The sequence below is a fragment of the Triturus cristatus genome, chromosome 8 (genome assembly GCF_964204655.1).
Source record: "Triturus cristatus chromosome 8, aTriCri1.1, whole genome shotgun sequence".
Taxonomy (NCBI): Eukaryota; Metazoa; Chordata; class Amphibia; order Caudata; family Salamandridae; genus Triturus; species Triturus cristatus.
The window spans coordinates 338,973,588-339,001,413 of NC_140591.1; the positions used below are offsets into that span (position 1 = coordinate 338,973,588).

Consider the following 27,826-nt stretch of genomic DNA (forward strand, 5'->3'; position numbering starts at 1 on the left):
CCGATGGCATGGTGTATCAGGAGCAATACAATAACTTTATTTCTACCCCTCACGCCGAAGTAAGTTTAAAATAAATATGCTGATAAAGAGAATAGTTGCAGAAATGCCACCGGCTCTCTGGGCAAAAACAGAGGACTCGGCGAACTGCCTTTAATTACTATATCCCCCTTACCCCAGCAGAGCCTGCATTGAAACTTTAAAGCTATGATAAATTCACTGCCAAAAACAGGAGTCATCTCACGACTTGAGCGCTGGCAGGGAAGCCATCAACAGCTGCTGGACGGCATTCACACTGTTTTATGCAATTTCACAAGGTGAGAGGACGGAAAAGAGAAACAACATAGTCTCACCTCCCATGAAAATGGCTCCCTCAGCACTGAAATAGATATGCTACCTGCAGCAGTCTAAGCCCCACAGAGATCACTGGACAATACAGCCAGCCGATGTAGACATCTGGTCCATAAAGCCAAGCATTCAACTTCACATAATTTAACACAACGCCACATAATTAAGTGCCAAGCAATTACACAACACACAACTCCTCACTGTATAATTCCACACCACAACATTCCACTCCATGCCACATAATTACCATCCAACAAACTGAACTTCACATAATTCCATTCTGCTCCATGCCACATAATTCCACTCCACGCAACAAAATCCCACTCTACTCCAAACCGTATAACTCCACTCCACACAACACAATTCAACTCCACATAATTTCACTGCAACCTCCATAATTATACATCACTCCACAAATATAAATCGGCTCCAAAACACATAAGTACATGGTACAAAATTAAACTCAGCACCATGCCACATAATTCCACTCCACACCATTCCACACAATTTCTCATCATGCAACGTAATTACACTCCACATACTACCCAACACCACATAATTACATGCCACAACAGACCACATAATTACACTCCACATAAATTCACTCCATTCCACATAGCAACACTCCACATACACTCCACACCATGCCACTTTATTCCACTCAACATAATTTCACTCACCGCAACACAATTCAACTCCGTACAATTCCATTCCACACCAAACCACACAATTTCACTCCACAAAACATAATTCTAATACAGGCAACATACATCCAATCCACACCACAGAATTCACCACCACACTACATAATTCCACTCCACTACATATCATTCCACGACACACGATACAAATCCATTTAATCAGACTCGATGACACACAATCCCACTCCACATAATTCCACTACACTCGATACCATATAATTACTATCAACATAATGCACTGCATACCATGCTTCTGAATTCCACTAAACATAACCGCACATAACGCCACACATTTCCACTACAATCCATATAGTTTCAACCCACAAAATATGATTCAAATTCATGCAACATAATTCAACTCCACTACATGTCACTCACGTAAATCCACACCATGCAACATAATTACACATAACATAAATCCACTCCGCACCATGCCGCATATTTACACTGCACATATTTCAACTCCACACCACATAATTCCACATGGCTAAAAGACATTGACAATGCCAAAAGCTTTCAGATTTCTGAGACCTATTGCTTTGCCAATACTTATTAACTTTTGGTTTGACAGTGCAGCTGTCTAAACAGACACATTGTTTACAATATACATAATTGGCTATCAGCCTGTCTCTTTCAACTATTGGCTTTTTATCAGCCTCTTTCAGTGAGTGGTACTAGACTTTCCATCAAACATTTCCTCAGCACCGGAATATTTCTCTTTCACCTAAGACTTTTGGGTGAATCTTTCTGCCTCCAGTGGAGTACATGCATTACAATACATGAGGGACTATGTTACATGGCTCACTTTGCTAATGCATGCATAAACAGCCATATATAAATGCTCATTTGTGCATGCCTGTCTTTACATGTGTTAACACATGAAACCCCGACCTATGGGCTTTCCCAATGCTTGTTTTTCTCTCTGTGTTGATTGTGCCTACCTAACTTGGGAAGACATTTTCCAGTTTTTTTCTCATTTCCAATATTCCCCATTCCCCGATATTCGTATTAGTGTCGGTTGCTTCAAGAATTCTTTGCGGCTAAACTCCAGCCACCGCATGGAACTTTCTGCCTCAGTATTGCTTTCTTGGTCGGTGGTCCTGCATGTGTGGAACATAATGCCTCCCCCTGCACTAACGCCAGATCCCTGATATGCCTCTGTAAAAATATTGTTGGCGATAGATTTTAATTTTTGATTTGTTTTTGGATCATTAGAGACGTGATTTAGCTTAGGTAGACATTGCTGATCCAGGTCGAATTTTTTGGGACTACATTTTTAAAAACGGAGGATGTGTTACAGTGTTGATGTAATATTTCAGGAACCATGTGACCTATATACTTCATTTTGGTGTCAAAACATATGTTTTGGGGGTCAAGTAGTCTTATAGAGACAGAAAAAAAATCAAAGCAACCCTTCCAAAATGGCGGCTATAATAGAGGAAGAAGAGACATATATAGAAATGAAACAAATAGTAATTGTTTTTAATCCTTTTCTGTATACACCACACAATGTTTATGATCTGAAAATGAAAAGAAAAGTTTATCGCTCTTGCTTTAGACACATTTTCATAGTTCACTTTATTTGTTTCGGCAATCACTTGCGGTACATTTGCAGAATGTGGAACATTTGGGAAGGCATATTGACCGGGACATCTTTTTGTAGAACAGGTTTTACAGATACATGTACATGTAAGTTCTGTGGGTAGAGACTTTACAAATTTTGTAGTTTTTAGCACGTCATCAATTTCTTCCCAGCCAAATTCACATGGATCTCTCTCTTCATATGTATGATCCAAAACAATTGCACATCTTCTGATCAAGCAGAACGCTCTATCTGAAAGAAACACATAGTGATAGATTCCTTACCTTAGAATTACCCTCAGGCATCAGACTGGATCCGGAAAGTTTTGGTCAGCAGTACCCCTGCGCATCGGAAAGTGGCGTCGTGCGGCTTCGCATTCGTCGTTGGCGTCGTGGTCGCCGAGATGACATTGCGGCAGCTACTTAGACTCTCGCACACTGACGTCAGTTCTTTCTTTTTCCGCGCCAGCAAGTGCAGATCCAGAGAGAGCGGTACCCCCAGTCATTTTTTAACTGAGTTTTTATCGAGGCCTTTTTGTCTCTTCTTTTCGAGTCGATCGACTCCTGGTGCCGTAGGGATGCCCAGTTCCACGTCTTGCGGGGACTGTCATTGTATGATGTCGTTGACAGACCCGCACTGCGTGTGTCTCTACTACCTGGGTCGCGACCACGACCCCAAGTCGTGCCCCGACTGCCGTGCCATGGCGCCGAAGACTTTGCGGGAGCGATCCCGAAAGTTGCTTGAAGTCCGGCAGTCGGCTCCGCGCCGCTCAAGGTCCCAGTCCCGTGGGAGGTTGAGGGACCGGTCGCGGAGCCATCACCATCGTTCGTCGGGATTGAAGTCTTCGCACTGAGAGTCAGGTAAGACGAAGCATCACAAGAAGTCGAAGAAGCGTCATCGCTCACCGACTTCCCCTCGCGCGGGTGGTGCCTCCCCCATGGCTCCAGCGGAGCCTATGGTGTTGCCGTCGGCCTACCCGCCTTTCCTGGGTCCGTCGGCGACTCCGGCCCAGCTGCAGGAATTTCTGGCAGCCATGGCCCGCCTCTTTGGGCTGTCGGGCCCCGCCTGCGTGCCTTCAGGCCTCGCCGGCCCGACTGGGGGTCCTCGATCTTTACTGTCGGCGGCTCCGGCATCGCTGTTGGCTTCGGCCCCGGCCCCGGCACCGCAAGGCCCCCAAGGATCCACTAAACATAGTGAATCCCGGTCGATGCCGGTTGACCTCGTGACACCTCTACTGACGTCGACTTCACCAGCACCACCTCTGACGTCACCCGTGGCAACGGACGGCGACATCCCCGGTCTCAGCCCCAATGTGGACACGGAGCCGGTACGGCATCGCTCAACGCCGTTTCCAACGCCGATGGGGGATTTCTATCCCTATGTCCAGCCTCCTTATTTTAGGCCTGTTCATCAGCCTTTGGAGGAAGGGGAGGACTGAGAGGGGTCTGAAGACCCTCTCGCAGCTCAGTGCGAGTATATTTTTTTTTATAACATAGTTTATTGTTTTTTGTAGTCTTTTATAGCATATTCCACATGTTACACATTTGCAGCAACCTTATTCCTTTCTTATATCGCATTTACATATACACAATCCAGTTTCGCTGCAATATACTTATGCTGAACTATTCTATAGAATAACTTGAACAAGTCATATTTCGTTTGGGACAGCAACCCCCATTATTAAGAATACCTTTGTCACATTGATACAATAAACAATCCCCAACTCCCTCCACCCTCCCCTCCCCTGTCTCATGTGTGTGTCTGCGTTCTGCGCCTTGTGCATCTCCTTATATATACTCCTGGCAAGCCTGTGTGTGCATATTATACATCTCCGAGTCCATGTACATCTGTCAAAAATTAGGCACCTTTCCGCACTAACAATTTTACACTCTACTTAGGGTCTTAGACTTGGTCTACCGATTTTATGGCTTCCAGCATTACATCCCATTCCAACGCTAATGGTGTTTATCACAGTCCTTTGAGTTCTTCTTTACGTAGTGCCGCAATCTCCGCGGCGCCCCATCGAATCATTTCCGTGTGCCATGTCTGCACATCTGGGGGTCTCCGCGACTTCCAACGCATAGTTATGTTGCGGATAGCTAGGATGAGCGCTAAATCTATAAAGCAGCATTGTACTTTTTGTTTTGAGACTTGTTTATGGAGCCCCAAGATGCATTCCTCCAGTGTATTCTTTATTTCCCGATTCGCCGCCTCCCCTATTCTATGCCTGGCAGTGTCCCAGTGCTCAGTGCGAGTATGACCCGGACTGGGCAGAGTAGCTGGGGGATGCCGGTGGTCTTGACACCTCTCCTGACTGTGGCATGCTAACTCCTCCTACTGTGAAAACGGAGGAGGGTGCTAGTTACGCAGTGGTGTTGCGTAGGGCGGCCGAGGCTCTACACCTCCAACTCCCTACAGTGGCCGTCAGGACTAACCTCCTAACAGAAGTGCTTCAGCCGGCGGCTACCTTCGGGGAGCCACTGCTGTCTTTTAATGAGGCACTTTCTGACGTTCTTTATTGGCACCTGGTCTAGGCCCAACACAGGGGCTCACGTGGATAGGAACGTGGCCCGACGCCATCACCCGGCCCCAGGCGACTCCCTTTTCCTCTCCCAACACCCCACCCCTGAGAGATTGGTTATCCAAGGCTCCACATCCCAAAGCGCCTTCCCTACCGCACCCCTGGATAGGGAATCCAAGAGACTGGAACAGTTTGGGAAGAAGATGTTTTCTTCCGCTAGTTCAGGGCTGGGGTCTGTGAACACCACATGGCTCTTGGGCTGTTATTCCCACTCTGTGTTGGATACGGTGGCGAAAGTGCTGCCTCAGTGTCCGGAGGAGGCCCGGACAGAGCTCTCTCAGGCTATTGCTGAAGGGAGAGATGCAGCCAAGTTCACATTTCGATGTGGCCTTGACACCGCCAACTCGCTAGGCAGAGCGATTTCCACGACAGTGGCACTCCGTCACCACGCCTGGCTGAGGACTACTGGCTTCTCGGGGGATGTCCAGAACACTCTCATGGACATGCCCTTTGATGGCATTCGCCTTTTTGGCAACAAGGCGGCTAGTGCGTTGGAGCGTTTTAAGGACTCACGGGCTACGGCCAAGTCCTTGGGCCTTTCGGCCACTCGCCCTCCTCCGCCTTCTCCCTTTCGCGGCCACGGAAGGGGCGCCCCATCACGTTTGCTTCAGAGCCACTGGCCTGCGCAGCAACAGTCCCAGCGCGGTCGCGGGCATGGAACCTGCTGAGGTGGGTCAGGGGGCCAGCGGGCGGGTTAGTCCACCTCCACCCTTGGCCACCAATGCCTCCAAACCTTCCTAGTCTGGTTTTTCAGGCCCATCAAACGCCAGTGGGCTGCAGGATTTGCCATCACCTCCCCCACTGGCGCACCATCACTACGGACAGGTGGGTTTTACAAATAGTCCGAAGGGGCTACTCCCTCCCCTTCGAGACTACCCCTCCAGCCATGCCACCCCAGTACCACTGCATGTCGGAGGATCACGTGGCACTTCTTGAACAGGAAGTTGTGGCCCTCTTGGCCAAGGGGGCCCTCAAGCGTGTTCCTGCACCAGAAGTAGGTTGTGGTTGTTATTCCCACTACTTTCTGGTGCCCAAGAAGGACAAGGGTCTGCGTCCTATCTTAGACCTTCGAATGTCAATCGCTTCCTCCGGAAGGAGAAGTTCAAGATGTTAACTCTGGCTCAGATCTTGTCCACCCTCGACCCTGGATGGTAGCGTTGGATCTGCAGGACGCATATTTCCATATTCCCGTCCTGCCGACCCACCGGCATTACCTGCGGTTTACAGTAGGCCCCGAGCACTTTCAGTTTACTGTCCTCATCTTTGGCCTTACCAGCGCCCCTCGGATGTTCATGAAAGTTATGGTGGTGGTCGCAGCTCATGTGCGCAGATCAGGGGTTCCAGTCTTCCCCTATCTCGACGACTGGCTTTTGAAGGTGGGCTCGCCCCAGGCAGTCGTCTCTCACCTCCAGACTACGGCTGACCTCCTGCATTTGCTGGGGTTCTCCATCAATGTGCCGAAGTTGCACCGGATTCCCTCTCAGAAGCTCCTCTTCATCGGAGCGGTTCTGGATACGACGCTCATTCGGGTCTATCCTACCAAATGACGAGTCCAGGATATTCAGGCTGTGATTCCGATCTTCCGGCCTCTATCCTGGGTTTCGGTCAGGCTGACCCTGAGGCTGCTGGGCCTCATGGCCTCCTGCATCCTGCTGGTCGATCATGCCAGATAGCATATGCGGGCTCTGCAGTGGGACCTGAAGTTCCAGTGGGCGCAGCATCAGGGGAACCTGTCCGAGTCCGTTCAGATTTTGGAGGGCACTGCAGGACAGTTGCAGTGGTGGCTCACAAACTGGCAATGGGTCAATGGCAGATCCCTCTCCCTTCCCCACCCGGAGCACACAGTGGTGACTGATGCGTCCCTCCTGGGATGGCGCAGCCACATGGGAGAGGGGGAGATCAGAGGCCTGTGGTCTCCGGCGGAGTGCTGGCTCCATATCAACCTTCTGGAACTTCGGGCGATCCGACTTGCACTGAAGCCATTTCTTTCCTCTGTCAAGGGAAGAGTAGAGCAGGTGTTCACGGACAACACCACCGCCATGTGGTACTGCAACAAACAGGGTGGGGTGGGGTCGTGGACCCTATGTCAGGAGGCTCTGCGTCTCTGGACATGGCTGGAACATCAGGGCATTTCCCTGGTGGTTCAACACCTGGCAGGTTCACTGAACACCAGGGCGGACAAACTCAGCTGCAGGTGCATGATGGATCACGAATGGTGTCTTCACTCGAACGTGGCGCAAGGTCTCTTTCAGCAGTGGGGAGAGCCTTGGTTAGATCTATTCGCCACCGAAGAGAGCACGCAATGACAGCGGTTATGCGCGTTGGAATTTCCAAGGCGGCACTCGCTCTGTGACGCTTTTCATCGCGAGTGGAGTTGCAGTCTGTTGTACGCCTTTCCGCCTATACCACTTCTGCCCAGAGTACTGAAGAAGATCAGGCGCGACCGGGCCCAAGTCATTCTTGTGGCTCCGGACTGGGCTCGAAGAGTATGGTATCCTGAGCTACTCAGTATAACCATCGGTCCTCCGATCCGACTGCCTCTTCGGGGGGATCCTCTGTCGCAGCAGCAGGGAACGGTCCTCCACCCGAACCTGTCCAGTCTCCACCACCTTGAGTGGAGATTGAGCGGCGGCAGTTGATTCCTTTCGACTTGCCTCCTGAAGTTTGTGATGTCATTCTGGCAGCCAGGTATCCCTCCACTAAGTTGGTATACGCCTGCAGGTGGAACAAATTTGTGGCATGGTGCACAGCAAAGGCTGTGGATCCCCTTTCTGCCCCTCTTGCAGAAGTCCTTTTGTTCCTTCTTTCTTTAGCCCAGCAGGGCTCTGCTCTGGGCACTATCAAGGGCTACTTTTCTTCTATTTCGGCCTTTCTCAGGCTCCCTGATCAGCCCTCTCTTTTCAAGTCCCCTGTTGTAAATAGGTTCCTTAAAGGCATTACCCACATTTTCCCTCCTATTCCTTTTGTGATGCCACAGTGGGACTTGAATCTGGTTCTTACATCCTTGATGTGCACTCCCTTTGAGCCTCTTTACAACTGCCCTCTACGTCTCTTAACTCTAAAGACTGATTTCCTGGTTGCCATCACATCCGCTAGGCGAGTGAATGAGCTCCAGGCTCTTTCTTGTAAACCTCCTTTTCTGTCTGTCCATCCAGACAAGGTTCTGCTCAGAACCCGTCTATCCTTTCTGCCAAAAGTTGTCACTGCCTTTCACATAGAGCAGACCATCACTTTGCCCACCTTCTTTCCGTCTCCGCATCCTTCCAGGGAGGAAGAGAGGCTCCACCGTCTGGACCCAAAACGTGTGCTCTCATTTTACCTAGATCGCACACAAAAGTTCTGGGTGGATGACTAGCTCTTTGTTGGTTACGTTGGCGCCAAGAAAGGTCGACCCGTACACAAGCGGACTATCTCCCGGTGGGTCGTCTTGTGTATTAAAGCCTGTTACTCTTTGGCTAAAAAGGAGCCTCCGTTGGGGTTGCGCGCTCATTCCACCAGGGCTACGGCCGCCACTACGGCGTTGGGACATGGTGTCCCCTTACAAGACATCTGTCAGGTAGCTACGTGGGCCTTGCTGCACACTTTCACTAAGCATTACTGCCTGGACAGCCAAGTCCGGAGAGACGGCTTCTTTGGCCGTTCTGTTCTCCAAGTCATCCTGGTGTGATCTTGGTTCGCAGACCCACCACCGGGGTTGGTATTGCTGGGGTATCTATTCTAAGGTAAGGAATATATCACTATGTGTTTCTTTCAGATGAACAAGTTACTTACCTTCGGTAACGATATATCTGTAAGAAACATTAGTAGTAATAGATTCCTTACCGCCCCACCCATCCTCCCCGTTCTGCAAACTGATTTCTAGGGTTAAGGTTATCTCTTTCAGGGCTTAGAACACACCAAATTCTTAAAAGGAAGGGGGTCCAAGGGTATAGACCTGTCAGTACAGATGAGTCAATAAAGTTTTCTTTTCATCTGCACTAGGCAGTTTTAGACTCACTTTTTCTCTATTTTTGATTTTTCGCGCTGCGCCCCCACATCACCATTCTTTACATTTGGGATTTTAGCATCCTCTGTGAGGCTTAAAAATCAAAACACCCCAGAGCTCCTTCCTCTTAGAGAGGAGGTTGTAGCCCTCAGTGGGACTAGGATTTCCCACTGGGAGGAGAAAGCCCAGATGATGAAGCATGTCACCTTTTGGTGAGTGAGGGCATTCGTCCTAAAAGGGATTTCTTCCCCTATTAGACCTTTATCGAAGAGACACTTCTTTTGCTCTTCTTCTTCCTTCTTGCACCTTTTCTTTTCCTTGAGTGCCATTTTTTTTTTTTTTTTAGAAAAAAATGTACCAGACCCAAGAAATTTATTGTGTTGAACATATCTCTTTCAGGGCCCTAGTTTCAAGGCACCAGTGGTCAGTCTCTTGCATGGCTCTGCGTTCCTGGCGCGGAAAGTCATGTACAGAACGGATGCCAGTGCGCGAGGGCGGCATCTAAGTAGCTGCCGCAATGTCATCTCAGCGCCCACAACACCAACGACGGACGCGGAGCCGCACGCCGCCACCTTCCGATGCGCAGGGATACTGCTGATGTAAACTTTCCGGATCCAGTCTGACGCCTGGGGGTAATTCTAAGGTAAGGAATCTATCACTAATAATGTTTCTTACAGATATATTGTTTTTTTTTTTTTTTTTTTTTTTTAAACCGTTTATTGCAATCTCAAATATATACAAGTATGGGCCTACAACCTTCCGGCCGGCCGCTAAAGTGACAGAAGCAAATGACATACATACAATAAGGCATTTGGCGTTGCATAGACGATAAAGCAGGAGGTATCAACAACGTGGGCCACATAACTCTGAACCCACAATACGGTTTCGTTTTATACAACACAACAACATAAAACCACACCCGCAAGGCAACCCACAATCGAAAATGACGACACGTGCTCCTCAAGTGGGGAACCCCAACCATCCAAAGAAATCCAGAGAGGGGGAGGGAAACTGATCCGGGACTGGGAGAACAATGTGCCCAGGGCTGAGGGAGGGGGTCAACTATGGGGATGGAGCTGGTGAAGCGGGAGGCAACAACGGCGGCTCACAAATACCCCCGCGGTAAGCGTTCCAGGGGCCCCATATCTTCACCCATGCCCCAGGCTTACCCCGCGCCACATATACCACCTTTTCTCGGAACATGCACCAATCCATATGTTCTTTCCAAGCCGACACCGCCGGGGGTCTCTGAGATCCCCACAGCTGAGCAATGTCACGTTTAGCTATCATATATCCCAGAGTCACCCATCGCGTCTGCGGAACCGAGTAATCAGTCGGTTCCCACACATTCAGCAGGCATCTCCTCGCTTCAGGCAACAGCGCGACATGTGTAACCGCTCGCAGGACCTCATGCACACCACGCCAGAATCGCTCCACCCTCGGACATTCCCACAGAATGTGTAAAAAAGTCGCCAAAGCACCACACCCACGCTTACACAATCCATCCTCGGCATAGCCCATACGCTGAAGCCTTGGCCCCGTCATATACACCCGGTGGAGTATCTTGAGCTGGACGAAGCGAAGGCGAGCCGGGATGGCCACCTCCTTCGGAGAGGCCACCGCGGAAATCCAGTCCTCGTCGTCCAACTCCAGCCCATCGGCAACCCAAGCCTCGCGGAGGCCAGTCAGTAAGCCCGAGCGGTCATTTATCAATTTCTTATAAATGAGGGAGATCGTGCTGTCCGGAACGTGGCCATCTAGCACTCTATCCTCCAGGGGGGAGGACTCCGGGATGGAGGCCACGTCTGGGAAGACGGAACCCAGTGCGTGACGGACCTGCAGGTAGCGAAAGTATTCACTGCCCTGCAGCTGAAACTCCGCCTGCAGCATCTCGAATGTCTTGAATCCTCCCCTCGTCCAGAGATCTCCCACTGTACTGATGCCTATCATGTCCCACCTCTCGAAGCCCTTCGAGGTCCACAAAGAGCCAAGCCTCTCCGACGCATACAACGGTGACGCCCGGGTCAAACGGTCCTTCCATCCCATAGCTGCATTAGCCGCGTGCCATACTCGCACCATGACACGCGTGGGTCCCGTCAAGCGGGAATCGGGCACGCTAGTGTAGAGCGCTCGATTGTAGTCGCCACCGGGCAGGAGCATTTTGTCCATTTCAAATGCCGGGTTTAGGGCGGGCCCATAGAAGCCGTGATTAATTGCAGCTAACTGGGAGGCCCAGTAATACCGCTTAATATCCGGGAGGGCAATCCCTCCGTCGTACCACGGGAGCGTCAATTTTGCCAGGGCTATACGCGTCCTCCCGTCCCAAAACAGACGGCGCTGTAAGCTTTCCACCTCACGGAAGTAGCGCGCCGGGACCAAGTCCATAGTGTTCTGGAGAGCGTACAAAAAGCGCGGCAATGACATCATCTTGAACAATGCCGCCCGGCCGAGCGGCGAAAGCGGCAAGCGCCGCCAGCGCGCGACGTCCTCCTTCAAGCGCTGGAGGGGGGGGAAGCAAGTTTCGCTCGTAGCGGGCCACCGGGTCCAGCGTAATATAGACCCCCAGGTATCGAAATCCCTGCGAGGCAATCTGGATCGGACAGCCCCGAGGGAGGACAGGAGCCTCCCCGGAAAGCACATAGACACAGGATTTAGCCCAGTTAATGACAAGGCCTGAATTACGGCCAAAGGAGCGCAGAACATCGACCAGGACAATCAGTGATTTGCGCGGGGAGGCTAAGTACAAAAGGATATCGTCAGCGTAGAGGGACACGCGGTCCTCATACTCGGGGGTCCAACGGAGACCTCGGATGGATGAGTGCCACCTCAGCCACTCCGCCAGGGGTTCCAGGGCCAATGCAAAAAGGAGCGGCGACAGGGGACAACCCTGTCGCGTGCCCCGTCCCAGCACGAATGGGGCCGAGACTCGACCATTCGTGCCAATGGGTCCGAGTACAACAATTTGACCCAACTGATGAATCCCGGGCCAAATCCAAATTTCGCCAACATCGCCCAGATGTAGGGCCATTCAAGCGTGTCGAACGCCATGGTGGCGTCCAGGGACGCCAAGTTGGCCGGCTCCCGCACGAACGGAACACGCGCGAGCACCCCGTGCAGGCGCCGCAGATTAAGGGCCGTATTGCGATGGGGAATGAAGCCGGACTGGTCTTGGTGGACCAAATCGCCCACCACGGCGACCACTTACAGATATATTGTTACCGAAGGTAAGTAACTTATTCTTTAATGTGTCCACACAGAGAATGTCGTCAGTGGAAAGTAACTTGGTGGGACTTATCTCTTGAACTCACTGTACCGAAGATCGTCAAATGTGTGACAGTCAGAACTCATTTTCCACACACGCTCAAGGTATTTTTCTATGTCTCTAAAGTAACATTCTTCTTCTGTCTCAGCAAATCATTTTAGAAACTTCACAAGTTCAGCAATTAAAGCTCCAAGCTTTGTTCCAATTCTGCTCATAGTGTCATCACCCGTAAGAATATGTGCCGTGATAAGAACACTGAGCATCTCTGGGTCAAGTTTCTTGTACAGAATATGAAGCGGGATCAAGTGTCTTTTCTCGCCTGTTCCATAACATATACATAAATCTGACAATCCTTGACTTGAATTCTTGAACATTGCTACAAATCTAAGTAGCACAATAATAACATCTGTGTCATGTGACAGTACAATGACTCGATTGGAACCATTTCGAACAGCCCACTTAACATGTGGCTCAACACGAAGATCAGCTTTCTCCAATTTGCTGTTAAGTTCTTAAACAATATGACCCGTACCTTTTGAATATATCTCTGCAGGCACCAACTCCTCATTGACAATCATTCCACTTGCAGTAATTGGAAATTCCGTGTTCATGTTCACTGAAGCATCAGCAGTGTTTTGGCGAATTAACCTCTCCAAGTTCATCTTGTTCGATGTTGATGACCAGAATTTATCAAGTTGCACAGGGTACAGGTGTCGAATTTTTGAAGCAGACAAGTTAAATTGTTACACTTCTAGACATTCTCTCACATTCTTCGACAGGTAGTTCAAGATAACTGTCAAAGACAATGTGCAGTTCTTGTAAGGTGCACACTGACTTTGATATCTGTAGTACAGTCTGAACGACCTCTACGAAGTTTTGCATAGAGTTGAGCCCACTACACAGCTCTCCACCTCCCCTGGTGTCCCTGGTAGCTGTAGCCACTGGGGCTTTGTCAGCGGCTGCATGTAAGAGGGCTCCGGGATTCACATTGTTTGGCTGTGATTGCTAGGTCTCACTGGAGCATGTGCAGGGTTTGTATTGTATGCTTCCTCCCGAGCAGGTTGGGCACTATAGCCCAGAAACACAGGTGTGGCAGCTTTGAATGGCACCATAGACCCCCTACCTGGTATTACAAGTGCAAGTGGTTCTCTTTAGCTGCTTTTGGGAGCTGTGTGGTTTAATTGGTACCCCATGTGCCTTACTGCGCCATGCGATATGTCTTGCCTCTCAAGCTTTTGAGTTAACTATGCAGGTTCTTCGTACTTGCCTCTGTCCTTATGGGCTCACTCCCACTGGAAATGCTTCTAGTATAGGGTTTTTGCATTTGCTCAGTACTTTGTGCTTCATGGTTGTCGTTTTCTATGTAGCATAGGCTATCTGTTTCACTTTGAGCTCCCCTTAGCAGTATTTTGAACGTCCCTGTGGTATTTGCACCTTCTGGCCCCTGCTTCGTGACATGGGATGGAATTTTCCATTACTTTGGCGCTTATCCTATGTCAGAATTTGGAGGGCGATTCCAGGATCCCCAAGCTGGCCACCCCGTCTTAGAGTATGGGAGTCTGCGCTGTCTCTGGCAGCCATTCACAGGGACTGGAGACTGTGTGTGCAGGTCAGTTGTGCATTGTCTTTCCCGTCTCATTCTCCCTTTTTCTGAGTCCAGCTTTTTAGGTCTCGCCTGAGACAGCGCTTTAGCGCTGCTCTGGCGAGACTTATAGTAAGCGAGTTTTGGAAGTGCAAACAGTGGCTTTTCAGGCCTCCAAATACAGTCCATGTGCGTCGGCCGGGCGCGCGCACCATTTGGCAGCCTGAAAAGCACTTGCTTTGATGTCCTCAGTGAGCCGCGCGGCCACTGAGGACATCAAAGTGCACACCATTTGCCACCCCCTTCTTTTCCTTTGATCCTATCTTTCCCTTTCTCAATCTCACCCTCTCCCTGCCTTTTACAACTGCGGCCCGCACCACTGTGCCCGCCCCCACTCCCCCCTCCCACTCCCTCCTCGTCAGCTTCAGTGCACTCTTGTTTGGGCTTACACTCTCCATGCCCTCTGGCTCCTTCGTGCTGCTTTACCCTTCCCTCTGCTTGTTACTCTGCCTGCTCTGTGTTGCGCTCCCCTCCGACTATGTTTGTCTTTGTTACTTTCAAAACGCATGCTAGGCTTGGCTTCGTGTTAAATTATTTAATTAGGTTTGTTGCATGGTTCAAGCACAGTCACAGGTCCTCTGTCGTAGAACTCAAATAAAAAAGGCTATTTTTTCAGAATGTGTCATTCTTTGTGTGTTTGTGATCGAAATAATAAAATTCACCTTCTTAAAAATACAAAATCCATACGTTCTTTATGTGTTGCAGAACAGCAGTTTAAATTCTGAATATACAGAATCCTTTTTGCTATATGAAATAAAAAAATACCGTGGGAACATATTTGTGTGGCTGATAATCACATTTCAGAAGGAAGCAAACCTTTCCAATCCACTGGGGTGATGGATGTCTTCCGGCTGTTTATTGTACAAGCGATCAGAGTAGTTAATTTCTCTTTTTTGAGAAATACTGCTATGAGGTATGTATCTTTGACTGCACTTCTGCTCCATCGGACGAGTATGGCTGGAACATACAGATTTATTTTACGTTCTTGTATTATTAAATGAATTACATTATTCATAATTTTGCCATTATCGATCTGAGTGTCCCTCGGTTTATTTCATGTTTATGTATAAAATATGGCAATGCAAATGTTGGTCCCAGCAGCCCTCAAACACTCGTTCCTAGTGTGGCTTCCTGTCCTGCCACCCCCGTCCCCCCCATACGTTCTTTTTCACAGCGGCCAGGAATGCAGATGCATGGTTTAGCGAGGTGATGCAGTTCCAAGCTTTCCATTTCATTACGTTTGCATCAGCTCACAGTATTTTCAGTTTTGTTCAACGATTTTGCCTACTTTTAACTAAGTGCACGAACAGGGAGTCGGAATATGCTGCAGCCCAATCGTACCAACATCCTGTAGCCTGCATAACCAAATTACAGTATAATTTAAGGTACAAATGTCACTGTCGGGCGCTGCGTGTGTTTGTAAAGTTTTATCAGCAACTCCTGGATTTTTTTCAATATTTCTCCTGCTTATCAGTTCACAGTGCCAAGGAACCGTGCGCTCTATATGCATTTATTAATGCATTTGTTTACTTTAAACCGGATTCCAGTAGGTTATAATTACTCATTTTAGCACTGATGTTTTGGAGGGTACAAGAACCACGTCTTCTCGGTGGATGAGATTTGTTCAGAAACTTTAAGCCTGGGGATTTAGATTTCTTGCTCTGATAGTTGTTGTATGTTCTTACCCAGCCTTTGTTAGCACAGCCATTTAGTACATGGAACTGGAAAGTGCTGGTTAGACTGAAGACGTGTGTATTCCCTCTCTGTTATATTATTTTCAACTGATTATTGTGAGTGTAATTATTTTCCACGGAATAAGACTGTCTGGAAACATGCTGTAGCTCAGTTTTCCTGTTGTGATTGTGTAATAAATGCCTTTTTATATTTTTAATGGGTGATTTTTCAACTTCTTGGGAGAAACGTTTAAAAGTAGCATTTCTAGAAGAGGGCTCCTGAAATTAGCAGAATACCTCACATATCATTGCTTTGCCATAATACAGAGTACATCACTTCCGTACTTTCCCATGGTGGCTCATTTACAGTTCTGGAAATTTGTGCGGACTTTTTTCCATCACTTTTCAAACAGATAGCGCTATTATTTATTGCCAGAGCGCATCAAGGTGTTTCTTGTCACAACGAGAGGACAAAAGTAGGACTTGCATTTCAAAATGAATGCTCTTCTGTTCGTATCACATGGCGGACCAGGGATGCATTCTCTTTTAACACAGTTGGTGTACATTTCTGAGCAACAATATCCTTTGTCTGTGTTCCTGATACAAAGGACGATCACACAGTGTAAATGCTTCATTGACAACACACGTTGATTGATGTGCTATTATGTGTGTGTTTTCAGGAAATGTAGTTGGTGTGCTTGCATCTAAGTTTGTGTATTTCACAGCAAAAGTAATTCAAGGTGTGTGTCTACCAAGTGTTAAGTATTCATGTACCTTTCAGGCTCCTTCAGTGGGAGTGTTTTAGGGGATTGCATTATGTATTTTTGCGTACCCCTGCAAGGTCTCCGAGTGCATGGCTGAAAGCAGTTCCCCTACAGGAGTGTTTATTTCAAAAGCATACAATGTGTGCTCATTTTTTGTCAGGCAGCATATTACTCTTGTTATTACTGTTTTGCTGCCTCTCATTCTCGTGTGCACTGGAAAACAGGAGTGAGGATAGTATTTAATGTTCTTTGCGGCTCTTGTTCTGTGAGATTTCATGCAGCTGAAAGCAGCCCCGTCCTGTACATTTTTTCTAGGTGTCAGTAGCAGACCTGCTGGCTGAGACCCTCTTGGTTACTCAGCGAGTCTGTTTCATTTTTTAAACATTTCTTCCGCCAGCCGGTTAATTTGTAAATGCATGAAGACAGGGGGAAGGTAAGATTCTTTCTGTTTCTCTAGTAAGCCATGGGCCGGACATTGGAGGAGGGGGAGGGTTAGAACCGGCCACGGTATTAGAAACAAGAAGAATCTTACCTCCCCCCTTGTCTTCATGCATTTACGAATTAACAGGCTGAAAGACAAAATGTTGCAAAAATGAAACAGACTCGCTAAGTAACCAAGAGGGTCTCAGCCAGCATGTCTGCTACTGACGCCTCTGGAAACTTTTGAGGCAGCTCTAATCTCTGTGCGTCCTGCAGAGCCCGGAACTTGCACAGTAATTATCTACCGAGTGCGGGAAGCACGAGTCACCTACAAAGCATTGTGAGGGAAGCCGTTAACAACAAGCATTTGCAATGCAATAGGTCTCGCAGTTACACGAGTTAAAGCTATTGGCATTGTAAATGACAATGCCAATAGGCATTGTTATTTGCAATGTCAATAGCTCAAACTCCTATAAATGCGAGACCTATTGCATTGCAAATGCTTGTTTCCTGACTCGGTCCAACAGTCAAGAGTTAGAAAGGTTCTCCTCGGAGCATGTTGTCTATCTACCTCAGTTCTGTTTGCTTCTCCCCTCCCTGGAGGCTTGGGAGTCATGTTGCTTGATCTTCCTTGAAAGTAGTTTTTTTTTCTTTGCCTTCTCCCAGTTGTCACGTTTCTCGGGCACCTGCATCAACTCAGCTGCATCACGGCCTGAGGGATGTGGCTTATAGGGTTGAGGCTTCAAGCTCTGTGGTTTTCTGATGGTGTCACTCCTAGTGTGAGCAGTCTCTGAGCTCTGCTGTTTCTTCAACATTTACTTAGTCATTGATCTCCTCCGCCTTCTTGGTTTTTACTTTTGGCCCTCTAGAAAAGTTTTCCTACTGTCCTATTTTTACCTTCGGAGGTAGTTCTTTTCAGTGTTGTTGTGGTAATTTTGGTGGCTATTTCTTCTTGCTACAGGTCGGAAGGGCTGGGTGTGTTGCGTAGTGCGCCTCCTCACATTTACCGACAACAGTGTTGCGGTTTGCTCTGGTGTTCATCCCTAGATTTCCTTCTGCTTTCAGTGTTATCAGGCAGTATCAGACCACAGGAGGTAGCCCATAAACCACAGTGAGACTGGGGCAGTACATGATATCAGACAACAATGTCTCAACGTGGAATTCAGTGGAAGGACAAGTAATTCAAAGGTGAGCTGTATGTTACAGTATCAGAGGAATGAATCCATACACAGAGGACAACAGGAGACCAAGTTAGTAGGAAAGAGTTGTATTTTCAACAAATGATGAACATATTGCGTCATATGTACATATCATATAGGTTTAAAAAGCACTGCGTGACACTTAGTGAAAGTGTAACCGAAAAAATACTGTGCACAAGTGCTCGTGGAGTTGGTGACGGCGCAAGTGACACATAAAGTGGTATATACAGCGGTGAAACGGCGCAACAAGGAGAACAATGGTATTTTGACTATGCCAAAGTTAGGGCATTTACACAGTGAATTCAGTGTTATCAGAGCTGTCCATCCAGAGTCTCTTTCCTTTTCCCTTGCCAGTTGCGCTTCATTTTAGTGTCCACCCCCCTCTTTGTGTTTTGTTAGGGCTCGCTGCAAGAAGAATGAATGCTTTTTGGCTCCACTAAGTGCCTTATTTCTATTACCATTGCTCTTGCATAGACAGCATTGGACTGGCTTCTTGTGTGGGCCATGAGCCTTTCCCTTGAGCTTTCTCTGCCGCTCGTGCCTCTCACATGGGGGAACCCCATAAGTTAGCTTGTGCAGGCGTTCCTTCCTCTTCTTGTGTTTGTTTCACCCCTAGAGCATGGCCTCATTACTTGTGCACTTCCAATGCTTTCTTTTCAGTCACTACTTTTTGGTTAAGCTCTCCATGAGAGTGCATGTGTTTTTCAGCTTCCTCCCTCTTGTACTTCTCCTCCCCCCTGCGCCTTGCTTTGCTCTCTGTTGCCCATGATATTCCCCCCCACCTCCTTGTTGTTGTGCCTCGTGTACTTCTGCCCATGTTTTGCATTTTCCCTTGTGCTTTTTTAGGTCTCGCCTGACCCAGCGCATGCGCTGGTCTGGCGAGACTTATTGAGAGGGCTCCAAAAAGTGCTACCAGGCCAGCCTAGAGCTACAGTGCTTGTGCGCGGGCACGCGCGCCGCGCTTTTCCGCGATTACTTTCGCGGCCACACGGCCGCTTTGATGTTTGATCGCGATCACTTTAGCTTTCGCGGCCGCACAGCCGCTTGGCATAGCCAATAGGTCTCGCTTTTGGGACCTTATAAGTATTTAGTTATGCAACTGTTGCATGGCTAAACCCTTATAAGGTCCCAAAGGCGAGACCTATTGGCTATGCCAATGCTTGTTTTAAAGTGTGTCAGCATGCTGCACTGGATCTTGCGGATACGGGTCAGCTTGGCTAAAAGGGTTTAGCAAAGCCAATAGGTTCCAAAGGCTAGACTGATTGCCTTTGCGATGCTTTTTTTGGGTTCGCCCACAGGGTTGGGGGCAGTGGGTTTTGCCTAGGTAGGTTAATTGTGCAGGTCCTTGTCTCTTGTTATGGTGGACGAAAAGGGAAGAACCACACTGGAGTAAACATTTTACTTTTTATGGTACATCCTGCCTGTTGAACAAGGTGAAAAATAATGAAGATTGCCAGTAAATAATAGGGGAATCTGCTGGCAAAACACTGCGTCAATTTAAATTCTCAGTGTGCAGCACACCATGGGCCATATGTAGGAAGCCCAATACCGGTCGGTAACGGCCGATTTTCGGTAAATATCCCGTTACCGACCGGTATTCAGGCTTTTGGTATGTAGGGGGCACATTTCAGGATTCGGTAATTTACCGAATCGGTAAAATTACCGAATCGGTAATTTTACCGATTCGGTAAATACCGAATCCTGAAATGATATGTAGGGGGAGTGTGTGGTTGTTGTGGGGATTCGTTATTTACCACCAACAAAAAGTTGGTGGTAAATGACGATTAGCTGTAAAAAAGCATTTCTTTGCACTTTGAAGTGTGCAATGTGGCAGACATACATGCCCTTAGGGCATGTATGTGTGCCACATGTGCACACATGCAGGAATCAGGGGTGCAAGAGGGTGTCACTGTGACACCCTGCCACCCTTGATTGTGCTCCCCCCATTACCGAATCGGTATTTACCGATTCGGTAATGGTAACTGGCTTCCCATTGATTCCTATGGGCCTCCTGGCCCATAGGAATCAATGGGAAGCCAGTTACCATTACCGAATCGGTAAATACCGATTCTAAATTACCGACCCATTCTGAATCGGTAAATATTACCGATGGATTACCTACATAGCATTTACCACTTCATAAATACCGAATCGGTAAAATTCGGTATTTATGAAGTGGTAAATGTTAGGCTACCTACATATGGCCCCATGTCTCTAAACTGAGAGCTACCCAGCATCAAAGTATGCATGATTCAGCAAGGGAATACACACTGAAAGCTCTGTGCGGCGGGAAAGCGATGTCTTAGACAACAGTGCTTGCACTTCACAACTAACCTTGTTCTTCCTCCTACCCGAAGTCTCTTGCATGCACTCATATTTTATATTTTTTAATCAGGCTTTACGCTTTTTAACCACTTTTCGTGGAAAATACTAATTCCACAAATCCTTGAAAGCCTTTAAATGAGGCACCCTCTTAGTCACAATATAAAAATAAATTTCCGGTGCATTTATCTCGTTTTTTCTCTCCCAGTGAAAATATAATAAACTTTTTCTCTTAAAATGAAAGCATAGGTTCTGGTTGTAAAATGACCAAGCTTGTGTGGAATGCGGCATGAACCAGTTCTCGTGGTCCATGCAGGCCCTGCAGGCCCGTCCGCGCGCACAAGGATTACAATAATCTTTTTTTCGGTATAGAAACAAAGCTTCCCGGGCGGAACACACTTTGGACTACCCTTTCCTTGTGCGAGTGTGGGTGGGAGCGAGTGAGGGGGGATTACACATCAGTTCTTAAGGTTCAGAAAAAGATGGAATGTTTTCCGGAAGCTGGGAGAGCGCGAGCAGCATGTCAACACAGATGCACGTTATTTGGAATAATGTCTCACGCGCATTTATAGCAATGGTAACAAAAAAAGGCACTGCGGATTCCTAATGCGCACAAAATAAAATCCAGTGTGCATATTAGATGTAATGTATGACGATTAAGACAATGTCCAAAAGGAAACCCTTGCATTGCTAACCCGTACTCTCTGAAATGGTTATTTTCACGTTATCAATGGAGACCTCCAATGCCATTTCTGTAAGGACAGGGCAAAACGTGCCCTTTCTTTGTTTGCATACAGAACAGCTGCGCCCAGTACGGCGTGAGGGAGGCAGTCATTGCTAACAAGGACGCCCTGCTACCGGATGCAGCCAGGGAACACGTTCGCTGCGCGTTCACATACTATAAATATTGCATCATGCAGCACGCTGCCTGGAACCCGCCCTGGGCACAGAGACTCATGCCAACCAGGAACTGGGGCCTGAACGTGGCGTCTGTTGACAAGGAAGCCAGCTATTTGGGCGACTTGTCAGTCACTGCAGACGATGCCTTGTTCTTGCCCATACGCGGAAGGCGGGAAGGAGGCAGGTCAGACGCAAGAAGCGCACTAGTGCCGACTACTGTAAGCGCGGAGTGAAGTACTGTCTACCACACACACTTGTACGAGCCTGGAGAAGGCTGCTTGTGGTGGGCGGGCTCGGCTGCTTTCAGAGGCTGGGTAATTCAAGGGGGGCGTGGGCAACTTGCCAGTGGCCAGGAAGCTCCTGTGAAAAGGAGCAACAAAAAGGAAGGGGGCGTGGGCAGTGTGTCATATCCACCAAGAAAACAAAACTGCAACTAAAAATAATAATTTAAGCAGAATGTGGAGTGATGAAGCTCGAGCCTCCGTATCCAAAACCAGCGCTGTCAGGTCGAATCTGTCAGCCAGTGTAGAATATATCTGCACCATGGGTCCAGCTGCAGCAGAGAGAGAGAGAGAGACCAGGCGAGCACGCTACCCTATCTGCAACGCGATATCCGTGCCCAGCGCATCCCACGGTCAGCGTGTCAAGGACGCTCTGACAGGACAGAGTTTATGTCCTTCCTTCTTTTCAGAGGAACGCCGCTCGCGGTGGCAACATTACGCAGGAGTTACATCAGCTGCCCCGGCTGCCACGCATTCTCCGGGATGATGCACGTGCTTGGAGTAAAGGTGGCGGGTTCGTGGATAGTGCCCGAAGAGACCCTATAGGTCATAGAACACCTATGAGGCTTAACCTTTGGAATGTTAACAAATGATTGACAGCTCGCCTAGCCTACAAATTTCGACAAATAAGACCCGCATTGCTCCATCTTAACCCTAACTGTATAGTATATGGCATGGTTAGCTGAAACAATTGATACCACGCATGTTTTGTTGGACTGGGGAATTGTTTTACAGGATAAAGTTAATTTGCAGTTGAGCTGTGGCAGTCGGAGACGAGATGACATTAGCTGACTGCCCACGTGACGCCTGGGTACCAACTTCTGTGGGGCACTCTGGCTCGAGCCTCGGCAGTATTTCAATTAATTAAAAGGCTGGTGAAAGTTACCCAAGTCCGAGCCCTGCTTGGGACCAGGGCGCCAGTACTGGGGCTTTCGGCTCATCTTTTAATTTCAGAGGTGTATGGTTGCTGTTACTTTTTAGGGTGTCCCTAGAAGACTTGGGGTTGCAGGTGGTGCAATGGGATTCCGTGGATTTGACTTATGTGAGAGTATGTGGGTGAGATTGTGCATCCGAATGTGTGTGTAAGAACGTGTATGTGAAAGTGAGTATATGTGTGATTGCGTTATGCTTGCAAGCGTGCTGTTTGGCATGGCATACTGGTCATTCTTGGTTTATTGGTGAGGCCACCATTGCAAACCAGTGGGGGTTGTTGCCCATTGCAAAATAAAAGCCCTGATGTACTGGTGACAATTCTTGGCATATAAGGTAACTCGTGGCGAAATGCTGGTGCTGACGAACTCGAGGTAATTCTTGGTACATGAGAGGCTAGTGAGCATGAATGGCAAAATGCAGGCCCTTGCGTGCCTGAGGTCACTTTTGACATATGGTGTACCCATGCTATATGGGGCACCCCTGGCAAATGTGTGGCAATGGCATACTGTACATTATTTCTTGGCATGAGTGGTATATAGAGTGGGGATTGATGACTGGATAAATAAGAGAACAAGAAAACCGGCAATCACAACAATCAATACAACAAAACATTATTCAGTAATGGTTCACTGTAGGGTGCATTTTGTCAGAAAAGCACAAAGAAAATGTCCACTTGGGTGCTGCCACCTAAAACCCACAGCAAACACAACCCCCTCTCCAGCATAACCTAATAAGTGACACTTCTAGTGGTATGCCAAATCTCCAAGCCCCTCCCAGATATCGCTTGCTGTAAACAGAGTTGGAGGGGGTGGAGCTACATATTGTGGCATGGGTAGCAATACTAAGTAGCTGTCCCATCTATTGTCACCCTGCGTGCAACATGGCCAGCTTCAGGTCATTACTCAGTGATGGCAGAGTCTCTCACATTTTGACATCAGATTAAATGTCACATGTTGTCAGAAAGGCTAGCATCTGAACAACTCTAAATGCAGCTCTGCTCAGAGGAATGCTGTGTGCCAAGCAGCTTTTGGGAGCTGTAGATACATCAGAAAGACATCCAATAGCAGGGAGAGCCCTTCTTCAGACTTCTTCAGTTCACGAGAAGAGCCTCTTTGGGTCCGTCAGAGTGATGCTCTAATAAGTTTGTAAGCTATAAGACTACTTTAGCGAGGCGTTGGTGTTATTTTATTTATTTTATATTTGTTTTTTTATCGTTCACTGAGGCCAACTCCCGACACTGATTTAATAAACTTGTAACACTTTCTCTGATGTCATTAAATATTCTATTGGTTCCTGCTACTAATATTTGTTTTTAAACCTGAGAGCCCTTTATTAGTGTTGCTATCAGGGTGCTTTTTTTTATTTACAATTCTTTTATATTTTCGACATCCTTCAGAGAGACCCTGTCCCATACATGTCCACCTATACAACAGTCTATTTAGGCCATCAGCCTTTTCATGATTTTGTTTTTTGTGCGCACTCATAACTTTGAGGGCATGACAGCACATTTACGACAAAGTGTGCAAAAGACGCTTGTTTATAAACGACTGCTTTAATATAACAGGTCCACCCTTACAATCCCTGCACACCTGGCATATCTCCTTACTGGTAAATCCTGAAATGCAGCATATATATTAATTATCCAAACGCCACCCACGCACTGAGGATATACTAATTTTGTCTACAGACGCTCCCAACGCCTTTGTAAAACTATTGCTCCTCTCAGATCATAGCCATGTGTGCTCACTTTACCCCGCCCAGGACATACTATTCTCCTCAATAACCTTATATACTTTCTGTTTCACCTAGTGCTTTATTGGTAACAGAATAAGTGACTGAGAACCAAGGTTTGCTCAGGAGCTCACGCCCAGTGCTATGAATATCGAGGGTTCCAAATACTAAGGCTGCACAGCCTTGATTCCATCACATGCCTTTTCATTCCACCCCCATTCATTTGTGGCCCTTTTCAATCTTTCACCGGCTTTTTCATCTCTGCTTTCTTCCTTTGTCCCTATTTTTCAAATTTTGTATTCCTCCTTCTGTCCCCCCTTTTGTGTTTTTCAATTTTTGCTCTGGGTCAAAATATGATGAGGAGATAAAAGCGCCAGACCCCAAAAAGGAGTGCAGGTGGGCCCCACCTGCAACCACCGGCTCAAATTAAGCATTGGTTCCACCTAATCTACAGGCACCCATAATGTATATTGTCTCCTTTATTGTAAATTACCCTTTCCCAGCCGACATCAACCTGGACCCCAGCGGCTCTCCTGCACCATTTCAAACTGAAGAACTCAAACTTGCAAAGAATCTTTTGACCTCTGCTAGGCGACAATACTGGCTGACCCATCCTTCCCAGGGGTAAACTGTGTTTATATCCAGATTTTCTCGACACATACCTATCCCTTAAAAAAAATGACCAAAATGGGATACAGACGTATAAACTCTACCAAAAAAAGTGTACCACACCACCCGCATATGAAGAAAACAGGAAGAGAGGGGGCGAGAGGTATGATGCTTACAAGTATACAGGAAAGACAAAACCCTAAATAACCAAGCACCTTCCCAAATCTAGATGTCTATCGATTAGTGCTATTCACTGTTTCCTTGTCCATGCTAAAATTGAACTATAAGCGAATCGGCTGGCATTTGGTGCACAACCATCTAGTGACATGAGACCAGCGCGGCTTGCACAGGTAAGGGCGGTAGGGAGAGGTGGGGCTGGAAGTCGACATATGACGGGATAATGAAAAGTAAATAAATAAAACCACTTACCTTGCGCTCACCGCATCGCCAACTCGGCAATGCGGCAAGCGCAAGGTAAGTGGCTTTATTTATTTACTTGTCATTATCCCATCAAATGTAGGCTTCCACCACCCCCCACCACTCCCCCGCCCGTCTCACTGCCCCACTGCGCTTACCTGTGCGAGCCTCCACTGCATGAGATAAAAGATTTTTTGTGTGGTCTTTATTGGGAAAAATAAGTAATACATCAGCAGAAGCCAGTATCAGAAATGTGAAAAAATAATAACTATCGCACTTTTTATTAAAAGCTAACAAAACCCTTTATTTGTTTTCCTGTCGATTTGCTAGACATGCACACCTACTGATTCCCCTAGGTTAGTGATGGCTGTAATGAACCGAGTCCCGCAAGAGCGTAAACCAGGGCCTGGCCTGGAAGGGCTTGCAAACTATGTATCACCCTCTGGCCAGGCGTGGCCAGAGGATATAAATAAAGGGGCGAATACCGCTCGGGGTCTTTCCCCCCCATACCATGTAACTAGGTATGTGCCTCAGTCATTTCACTTGCTGTAGTGCAGGCCCCACGCTGGCTATAACCAGCGTCATAAAAAACTGGCAACGAGGGTGGTCGTTCCTCAACACCCACTCCCACCTCTGAAACAGCAAGCGCGGTGTGGACACTAGCGCAACGTCCACCAGTCAGTCAATCTGCGGCCCGCCAGGAACTCGGCGGTCGACCAGCGACTCCTGCCCTCTGGATCGGAGACACCCGTGAGCACTTGCCTGCACCCCAGAGTTTGGCGGCCGCACCCCATCCTGCTGGAAGAACCTGCCACCACACCCATCTCGACCGCAGCAGTGGGGAAGCTCCAGGACAACGCAGGCGGCAGCTGAAGACGCCGCAAGGCACAGTGGCTCCGCCCACATGACCACTCGGCCAGGCGTGAGTGCTGCAGGCTTCCCAACATCGCGATAAGCCTCAATTTGAGCCCCACATGACAGGGCACCGCTGCAATAGACTGACAGAGCCAGAATAAGTAGGGGGATAAGAAAAAAAAGTTTTAGTAAAGGACAAAGCAGATATAAGCACCGCACAGAGAGCACAGAACTAAGGAAAGGAAGACAGCTACAACCATGACGGACGCAGCCACGCATACAGGCTCACAGCAACAACCCCCACAGCTGGAGCAGAAAGCTAGTCACCAACACATACAACCAGCCACGTAGCACACCCAAATCAACGCACTACTGCCATTCAGCGAACTTGTAGACCCCGCCACCGCCTCCCCTAGGTGGGAGATATGGATTGCCCGCCTAGACAACTATTTCACTGTGACACGAGAGACGAACAACACCATCAAAAGGTCACTATTGCTACACTTTGCAGGAGACGAGATATACAAACTCTTTGCCCACCTACCAAACACTGGAGTTGCAAACGACTATGATGCCACGGTCAGGGCCCTGAACGCGCATTTCGTCCCACAGTTGAATCCGGACTTCAAGTGATTCAAACTCCTACAACCACGTCAGAGGGAAGTAAAATCAATGGACGCATTCCACGCACGCTTGAGAGAACTAGCTAGCATGTGCACGGCTGATGATCAGAACAAGGTAAGGGCACAAGTCATACAAGGATGCCATAATAAGACCCTTAGATCCCTCATCCGTCGCCTACCTGAGATCCCGCTGGAAGACATCCTTGTCATGGCACAATCACATGACCTGTCGGACGCTACAGCAACACAGATGGATATCGCCATCACCCAACAACCGGAAAAAGTCGCCATCATAAAGACAGAACGAGCCGACTACCCCTTTGTGCGCAAGGCAGAGGAAGCAGAGGAAGAATACCCTCAAAGACCACACCCAGATCGTAGTGTGGCTACTGTGGGCGAGAAGAACACCCCCCAGAAGAATGCCCTGCACAAGGGCGGACTTGCTCAAAGTGCGGCACCCTAAACCACTTTGCCATTGCATGCAGGGGTGGGCCGAAAAACAGGAGCCTAAGGAAGGAGACCACCATCGAAGTCAGTAAGGCAACTATCCCTCGAAGTCCCAGAAAGCTTGAAAACCGCCAACATGCATCTGCAACAGCGACATCACGTAGAAGACTCGTCCACGGAAGACAAAAATGAAGGTTACCTCATCTCATTTGCCAGTGACTTGAAACGTAGGAAACGGCCGCAGCCCACATGCACCATAGAAATGACAGGATCCCGCATCATAGCGCTGATTGACACAAGTGCCTCCGTAAATGTAATGGGGAGCCAACAGTACAAGCAGCTACAGCCATGACCCCATCAAATTCCATCTTACATCAAAATACTCACATATGGAAGCCAGACACTGCTCACTCTGAAAGGCAAGATGACTTTGCAAGTAAAGTCGGGGGACCAAGAAATCATGACAACATTTCACATATTAGATCGTGAGGCTGACATCTTCGTAGGACGCCACTCAGCGGAAGACCTCGTACTAGTCACCTTCGCCCACGCTG

The 27,826-nt window shown here is 48.1% G+C and overlaps 1 protein-coding gene across 1 annotated transcript in view; it reads left to right on the plus strand.

Annotated features, from left to right (window-relative positions):
* LOC146802090 (cytochrome P450 26A1-like) overlaps positions 1-26,835 on the plus strand; it is an 83,825-nt gene extending 56,990 nt beyond the window's left edge. The window contains exons 6-7 of the mRNA XM_085623727.1: positions 230-314; positions 26,714-26,835. Of these exons, the coding sequence (XP_085479853.1) occupies positions 230-314; positions 26,714-26,835 (207 nt within the window). The remainder of the gene's footprint in view (positions 1-229; positions 315-26,713) is intronic.
* The last annotated feature ends 991 nt before the right edge of the window (positions 26,836-27,826 follow it).